The 8,998-nt window shown below is 36.4% G+C and overlaps 1 protein-coding gene across 1 annotated transcript; it reads right to left on the bottom strand.

Moving 5' to 3' along the window:
- Nucleotides 1-984: 984 nt before the first annotated feature.
- Nucleotides 985-6,804, bottom strand: LOC118755125 (E3 ubiquitin-protein ligase MIB2-like; the record flags this gene model as incomplete). Its single annotated transcript, XM_036489972.1, has 5 exons — nucleotides 985-3,496; nucleotides 5,749-5,911; nucleotides 6,175-6,370; nucleotides 6,441-6,626; nucleotides 6,689-6,804. Coding segments are annotated over 5 exons (2,866 nt in total), but the record flags the coding sequence as incomplete, so codon positions are not given.
- Between the last annotated feature and the right edge of the window lie 2,194 nt (nucleotides 6,805-8,998).

The raw sequence follows: 8,998 nt of genomic DNA, 5'->3' as shown, positions 1-8,998 counted from the left end.
TCCCGAAATATGCAGCTAATCGCACTAAATAATGATGAATATAATTCCATATTTTACTTGCCTTCCGGTTTGCATTCAATTTTGGAAATACATAAATCACTAAAAGTCCGCGTTAAAATGATGTTCAAAATATATTTTTGAAATATTTTTTTTTTTTTAAGTAAAAAACCACTTTATAATTTCTTTAAAGAATATGGTATCTTCAATTTATAAGAAAATGTCATAAGCACAGTTTAAGTCAAATTGCTAACTTCGAGTTCGTTCCACCACAATGAGCAACATAATAAAAATACAAGCTCAGTTAATTTTTTCGGTATTCGAAATATTAAAAAAATTAAGCAATCGTGAAAAACCAGAGATCAAGAAAAATTAACATAAGTGTAAAAATTTCAGGGAATTAATTAATTTATTTTTACTAAAATTCTTTTTTAAAATTTTGTATTTCTTGTGAAAGTTGAGCGCATCTGGTGTTTATAAAACTTTTTATTAAACAAATAATTTTTAAGCAAAAACACAACCGACTTCAAGTCTCATATACAAATATAGGAGTACCGTTAATTTCTGCATGATCCAATGATCGGATCTAAACCAAATTACGGGACGACCTTTGAGGTATCATCTTTCCGATAAAAAAAAAAGAATTATTGAAATCGGTTCACGTGGTCTAAATTATGCGGTATATTGGTTTACGCCAACAGGCTGTGCGGCGGCGGCGTGGTCATGTTCAAAAATAATCGGCGGCGACGCCGGCGCTACTGCCCATAACTTGCTGTCTTCACAGGCAAAAGTTTTTATCTTGATAATTTCAGACTTTGTTTAAAAATTATAAAAATTACACAAACTTTTCATCCCAATTCCATGCATTTTAATTTCTAGAATAATTTTTCGTATGCAGTTTTATAGCTTATTAAATTCTAAAAAATCGCGCTGATTTTTGATAATTTTTCTTTGCTGATATTTGTTAGATAAAAAGCTATACTTTTATATAAAAATAATTAACCTTAAAAAGATCAAAAGAAAAGTAGACAAAACTGGTAAAAATATTGATGTGCTATCGTTTGTCGCGGGGTGTAATATAAATTAATATAATTAAGAAAAAGGGGGTTTTTCGAAAAGGGCCCGTTCAATTTTTTTCAAACAGTTTCTAATTTCATCGTATAACAGAATCACGCCAAAAAACCCATATGCAAGAACCTTTCATTTACGGCTGGTTCAGGCACACCGTACTTTTAAAGAATTACTACCTTTGTTGGGTCGTGGTAATGTAGCTTTTTGAAGAATCGAGTGTCACTTAATATAAATTGATCTTTCTTAGGATGGTTTTACGGCACATGTGGCAGGTGCGCAAGGTGTCCGCACATCGTGAGCATGCACCATGACCACACAAAAATGCGACGTCACGTGTCCGTTCCATACAGATGCTGCAATAGTGCGTCTCTTCATACTCTTGTATTTTATTTTCCAAATACCTCAAACGATCAGCGGAGGGTATGCGTGTCTGGTCAGAACTGGCCACCAAACGTCCACCGGCAGTTATGCGTCGCTCGATTTGAACACCACAGCGCAGGCACTTTTTCATACGCAAGCCACATTCCTCACAGGAAATCTGATGTTGACATGGCTCAAATTTAATAAGTTGCAACTTTTCGTCGCAAACTATACACTCCTGAGGGCCGTTGTGGAAAGGAACGTTTGGGGGCGGTGGCGGAGGTGTAGCTTTCGGACTCGGTCTGGAAACCGCAGCGCATTCCGGTGAACCTCGCTCACCGCTGGCTGCAGGTGGTTTCGGCGCTTTTTTGCGAATACCAGTCGGTTGATTAACACCGGAAGTTGAAGGAATCGGAGTCATATGTACATATTGAGTGTCCAGCGCATTACTTCCACTGCCTAATGCATTGACCTGTGCTTGCCGATCAGAGTTGAGTTTTTTTAGTCCTGCTGGCTCTTCGGTTGAGCGGTCAATGTGATGAGTTGGAGTGCTTCTGTTGGGTGTAGCCATCTGCGTAAAATTATTGGGTTGTAATGCATCTATAATGATATCAACAGAGTGGTTACTAGGCCCAGCAACAGCGCCGGCCACACCAGCCGTGCCGCCCACTTCGCTTTCTGGGTTTAAATTTAGGGCCTGTATGTTGCGCTCCACATCGCCTGATGCATTGTTGATTTCGTTAATCGCTGTCGACGACTGCGGTACACCAGTCTGCAATCTCACTGGGCATTGGTAGCCCAAAATTAAATCTTTCATATCCTTGTTTGTGATCCATTCGAAAATATTTGTGCCTTTGTTATTTTGCTCTACGCGGCAACCACGCGACGATAAATAACAAAGGATTGTATACATGAGACGATCGTCTAGAACGTGGGAAAGATTATCGAAGATTGCTCGTATCTCCGGTGCGTCTTCTCCGGACGGTTCAGCTGCTTGTTGCAAATTAGTTTTCTTAATTACACATAAGTGCATTGCATTGTCGCCATCTTCATCACGAGCCATAATATCGCAACCGAGAGTTACAAGTCGCTCAATTACGGACGCGTGTCCTTGCGAAACTGCTAAAAGAAACGGTGTTTGACGGCGGTTATTTCGTATATCAATTTCTGCCAGACCCTCTATTATCAATGTCTCGACAACGTGTGCGTGACCATTTAGGGCGGCCAAATGCAACGCGGCAAAACCATCATCTTTCTTAACGTTTACTAGTTGCCGAGCCAGTTGCAGTATGCGTTTAGCTGCGACCACGTTGCCCTTAAGCGAGGCATGGTGCAGTACGTTAAAACCTCGATTGTTTTTTATCAGGAAATCTAAATTCGGTGCATTACATAATAATTCGACAACTTCTGTGTTTTCCTTGCCAATGGCATCGTGCAGCGCCGTATCACCGTAGGAATCTTGAATATTCACATCGGCGCCGAATTGAAGCAGTTCTCGCACGCAATGTGGCGTTTTCTTGTGTGCGCATATGTGCAATGCTGAGCAATGGCTTGAATTTAGAAAATTGATATCAGCTCTGCTTTGCAGTAGGACACGCATCGTTTCGGGCTGATTACCAAAAGCTGCATAGTGAAGCGCCGAATCGCCCTCCTTGTCCACAACATTCACATTCGAGCCTTTGATAATGAGATATTTTACAAGATCAACATAGCCCTGATGAGCGGCCACTTGTATGCAAGCTTTGCCACCACTCATCACATTCACTTGTTCTGGATGGGCATCTAAGTACTGCTTCACAAAGTCTAAATGACCTTGGGCCGCCTCACGAACCAGCTTATCGGCCATTGACGTACCAGATAGGCCTGATAACGGTGTCATAACATGATCTGTGCGCCTATGACTTAGGTCCATCATACTGTTTGAACGTTCTGCTGCAGTAGCCAATGGGGATCGCTCTAAACGCACGCATTTCGGATTTAATGTCCACTCGAAACCATCATCGAGTTGTTGAATGCGCAAATCACCATCCGAGTAAACCTTTACAACTTTGCAATGTTTTCCCAAAGCCTAAAGAATAAATAAAAGTGAAAGATCATTGCCAAAAAAGAAAACTAATATAAAGAGTAAAATTCATAATTAATGTTATTAACGCTTCTTTAATTATGACAAATTAAAGTTTCCTATTGTTTGAGATTTTATCTCAAAAATACATAAGTTTTATTGACTTAGCAGGAAACTAGGTACAGTGACGAGCAAAACTGTAACATGGAGTAACACTTTTTATTGCAGCCGTCGCTATCTTTCCAAGTTCTAACGACATTCATACTGTTGTTGTATACTTTTATTGGTACATCTTTGCTTCCTCTGTCATAACGATTTGAAGTCAATTCAACAAATTAACAAAACCAGCAGACAAAAATGTAAATTAAGGCAAATGTTACAGTTTTGCACACATATATTTTTAATAACTTTTTGACAATTTTCACGAAAAAAAAAAATTATTAACACAATGTTCAGTATTCTTTTGCTTTTTTTTAGTTCCTGGTTGCAATTTGGCATACCTTATTTGTATCTCTGTAAAAATTCTGGAGGTATAGCCTCCCATATATCCTTGGTTTGCTTTCACAGCTCATGTACTCCATTGGACGGACTTGGATACTTAGTAAGCTGCGCTTTTAGTTGATTTCGCAAACTCTCGATGAGATTCATGTCCTCGGATTGTGGAGATCATTTCAAATTAGCAAATTTTTGCTTTTGTTCCAGTCTTTGCGAACATGTGCAGTGTGTTTTGGTTGATTTTTCAGCAGAAACTCTAATTTTTTCGACTACATCTTGCAAATTTTGAAATATGAACATATACTGTTCCTTACGCATAATGCGTACTAAAACGACCAACAACATTTTTGAAATACAACCCCAAACTATTATTGACCGACCACTGTGATTCACAGTTTGCCTTACATGATGCGCTTAGGCTTAATTTGGGCCTTTGATCCAATACCATGCCCGGCCATCTAATTGAAAGCGATTAATATAGTCTTGTCAATCCAAAAAACCCTCAACTAAATCTTAAAAATGTGTTTTTTATTGCATTCCGTAAGGCCTAACATATCCCAATAGACAACGGTCCGGTTTTCGTGCGATCCGGCAAAATGCTACCACTCTCGCACATGTATTTTGATGAAAATTGCTTTTTTCTTCTTTTGTGATCCATTGCGCTCAATTTGGAAATTTTCCGCCTCGCTGTCTACTGATTTGCATTCAATTTTAATACCTTAAGCGCTTCTGTAACAGTGGCTGCAGTGCTACTTGCTACTAAGTTCACAAGATATCGGACTGTAATATATTTTGACAGACTTCCTTTGTCCTTAGTAACACTATATATATATATATATATATATATATATATATATATTATTAATATATTTTTTCTCAGCCTTAACATTTTCATGTGGCAAACTCCGCAATTTTTGTCACTTTCCCTGCGGTCCCGCCTGTCCGCAGTAAATCTATCATTTACTTTTATGTTTCCTGATTAACCATATTATTTATTGGTTATCACTTCTTGAATAAATTACAATATAGAAAAAAGTCATCTGACTTCCAACTAAGCAAAAGATAACTGTAAAATGCAAAACTGAGAGTGAGTGCAAAACTGTAACATTTGCCTTAACTTACATTTTTGTCTCCAGGTTTTTTTTATTGTTCTTGGATTGACTTCAAATCGTTATGAGAGCGGGAGAAGGGGTGTACCAATAAGAATATACAACAAAAGTATGAAAGTCGTTAGAACTTTGAAAGATAGCGGTGGCTGAAATAAAAGGTGTTACATCATGTTACGGTTTTGCTCGTCACTGTATGACTAAAACAGTGGAACTTAGATGGAATTTTTCATTTGGATTGCATTTCGACATAAACGCTAAGTTAAGTATTAATGTAATGTAGCCAAAATAGTTTAATATTGGGATTGAGCAATTTTTGGAATGGTGGCAAATTATTTTTATATACTGTAAGGCTAATCGTAAAGAAAGTAAACATTAATTTTCAGGACTCATTGGGTTATGAAATCATCACAATTTTGAGAATACTGGTGGTAGCGTTATTTCGTACACAAAGAAACAGTCATTTCAGGATCGCATCCTAAATGTTAGTATCCATTCCAAGAACACTTGGCTTCAGCTCAATACAATGGCAAAAGTTTGCATTTTTCTTTTTGGTCAAAAATCCAATTATTTTACTTTGAACATTATTATTAAAGCTTTATTTATGTTTTGGCCAAAAATAGTTCTCAGTTTTACGATACACATGTTTATACTTACATAACGCATAAGGTCAATCCATTCACCATGCCCTTTTTGCAGTTGCTGAACCTTGTTCGCATCGTTTATTATAGTCACCAGATCGCCAACGCGAAATGACATAACCTTTACAAGAGCAGCCGGATGAAAGGTCCAACGATTAGGACAATTATCGTACTGAACCCTATATATATTATAATTTTCTCCGTTAATTACTGAAAATACCCTGAGTTCCAAAATGTAAAAATACAAAGCATTGGACTCATTTAATCCTAAAGTATTGCAGATTAAAATGTCCTGCTTGCGTAATCTTACTTGAAATGAGCATCTGGGCGTGGTTGTGGTAATTGGACAGCTAAACCTGCTATGGTTCAGAAATGAAAAATACTGGTGCTTTGTATTTTTACATTTAGAAATTCAGGGATACTGTTCATGTCAGTTACGTACCGTATGTCGCCCTTCTCGGTAATGCGATGGACGGTACCCAATTTAGGTAACTGTTCCACCATTCGGGGGTTCCATCCACCGTGCCCTTGCTGCAGTTTCATTAGTGCGTCAACATCAAGACACACCTTTACCCGATCCCCAACTGAGAATGTTGGCTTCACAGTGGGTACAACGGGTTGTTGCTCTTCCAGTTGACCTTGGAAAGATAGAAAATAAGAATGATTTCTTAAACTTGCTTGCAAAAAATATGTGCTGAAGCGGCTTACCTAAAACAGGCATGTGGTCTTTGTAATAGTATCCTCCTATCGACGGTACAGTACACTTTAAATCAACGTTACCTTTATGACCTAAACGATAGACGTTTGTAGAACCCGTTACCCAAGAAACATTAGCTACGCTTCTACAAGACTCATTGTCCCAACCGCGAATTTCCATAACACGCCCAGTTTTGCCTAAAAACGGGGAATATTAAAAAACATGGAAACATAAAATGGGTTCATGAGTTGAAACACACCTTCGCCACCGTCCTGCTGGCCCCACTCCCAATCAGGACCACGAACAACTTTGGCTCCAACAAATATTCCTTTAAGTTGGACTCGTTTTGAATTTTTTCGTGGAGGCAGACGTACTCTGAAAATGGTAATAAATTACAGTGCTGCAAAAAAAAAACACGAAATACACCCGAAATAAAACTTAGTGCAGTTTTTAGTAGTCCATAAAAAATACGTTATTTTCGTATTTGATTCACTTATCTATCAACAGGCTTGATTATTTTTGATCCGATTTTAAAAATCAGACATCTTTTGCATATTTTTGTACAAGCTCATCGCACTGAAATTCAGTATTTACCAAATCTGCAGAGGTAACTGATCTCATTGTCCCTCTTTTTAACTCAATATCATCAACGAGACGGTTCTTCGTTAACGCTATAGTTTATGGAATTCCATCCCTGCTAATCTAAGAAACAACTTTAACAAAAGCAACTTCAAGCGATCTATCTCGACAGTGACAATATTAGTTTAATCCAGAGACCCAAAATAATTATTATCCTAATATTTGAGACCAACAACGTCGCCTTGTTTTAAGAGATTTTTTTCGCCTTTGCATAATAAATATTCACGAGAAATATTTTTTTCGTCTCGCGGGACGTTTATTTTCGGATGGAAATTATTTACTTCTTTTCATAATAATTAAATGGGATTTTTATTTCAAGACGAACATTATTTACGTCTTCTCATAATAATTATGTGGGACTTTTATTTTTTTCATCTCGAGGGACGTTTATTACAAGACGGAAATGATTTACGTCTTCTCATAATAATTATGTGGGACTTTTATTTTATTTTTTCATCTCGCGAAACGTTTATTTATTATTATTATTTACGTATTTTCATAATAATTATATGGGATTTTTACGTCCCACGTTTTCTCTTAATAGAATCGGTACATGTACTGCCGATTTCAAATTAAACCCAAATATCTCCGAGCTCGATTATTGGAATTTGAAAAGCAAAGCCCTTTAATTTGACACATCATTTTTGAAAACTGAACTAACGATACAGATTTAATGACATGAAAAATCGTGGCGTTACATATTTAACGCGTCAGATCTCTGAACTCAATTAAGAAGTTTTATTTCAATAAATGCCCCCTATAATTGTTAAGAGAAGACGTAAATCATTTCCGTCTCGAAATAAACGTCCCGCGACGAAAAAAATAAAAATCCCATATAATTATTATGAGAACACGTAAATCATATTCGTCTTGAAATAAACGTCCCGAGAGACGAAAAAATAAATAAAAATCCCATATAATTAGTATGGGAAGACGTAAATCATTTTCGTCTTGAAATAAACGTTCCGAGAGACGAAAAAATATAAAAATCCCATATAATTATTATGAGAAGACGTAAATCATTTCCGTCTTAAAATAAACGTCCCGCGAGACGAAAAAATAAAAGTCCCATATAATTATGGTAAAAATTTTCCATTGGCCATTAATAATTATAGAGCAATATTTAATTTTATTTCTTATAATCGTTATGGTTTAATCTTATACGCCCAAATATGTAAGTACTTGTTATTTCTTCTGTATTATTGACTTCAAGTAGACATTTTTAGCTTGTTGCACCCGCGATACAAAAGATATAAAAGTTTGTATATTTCACAGATTATAAAATGTTAATTTGCTGAAACCGTGGAGAAGTAATGAGAAGCCAAATAAAATCTCAATAATATTTAATTGTATAATTTTAGCGACATTGAAATAAACGTTTACTCACATTGGTTGCACCCGTAATAGGGATGTAAAAATCGTGTTTGCAACTTTTCGACAGCTAACAATTGCGTGCACTTTAACATCGGGGACCCGACCAGTTATAACTTTTAAAATACAAATCTTTTAAAAAAGGTTATTTTCAAAGTTTTTGGAAAAAATCCAATAATAAGTGAAACATCTCGCACGCTTAGTAATATAGAGATGTAGCTCAAAATTCACGTTATTGGAGATTTCGTTATGCAATTAATTAGCTTGATAAGTAGAATATGTTCAGTCTAACAGATACTTAAACTTCCAAAATATGGCGAAGATATGTCCCTTTCCATTTGTATTTTTCTATACCAACTGTATGAGTTGATAAAACTTTGATTGCGTTTTCCCACAAAATTTAAATTTTGAAATACTTCGTTATATTACACCGTGCGACAAAAACCAAAAATTTTAAAATACGAAAAGATCAATATATTCACAAAACTAGGAGTCAAATATAGTATAACTGCGTTTTTAAATTTTCTCTCTGACGTCAGGACTTAAAAATTTCTGGGAT

Source organism: Rhagoletis pomonella, unplaced genomic scaffold (genome assembly GCF_013731165.1).
Source record: "Rhagoletis pomonella isolate Grant_MI unplaced genomic scaffold, Rhpom_1.0 Rhpom_scaffold_05378, whole genome shotgun sequence".
NCBI classification, from domain to species: Eukaryota; Metazoa; Arthropoda; class Insecta; order Diptera; family Tephritidae; genus Rhagoletis; species Rhagoletis pomonella.
The sequence above is the reverse complement of the archived record's forward strand: the minus strand, read 5'-3'. Positions and strand labels throughout refer to the sequence as shown.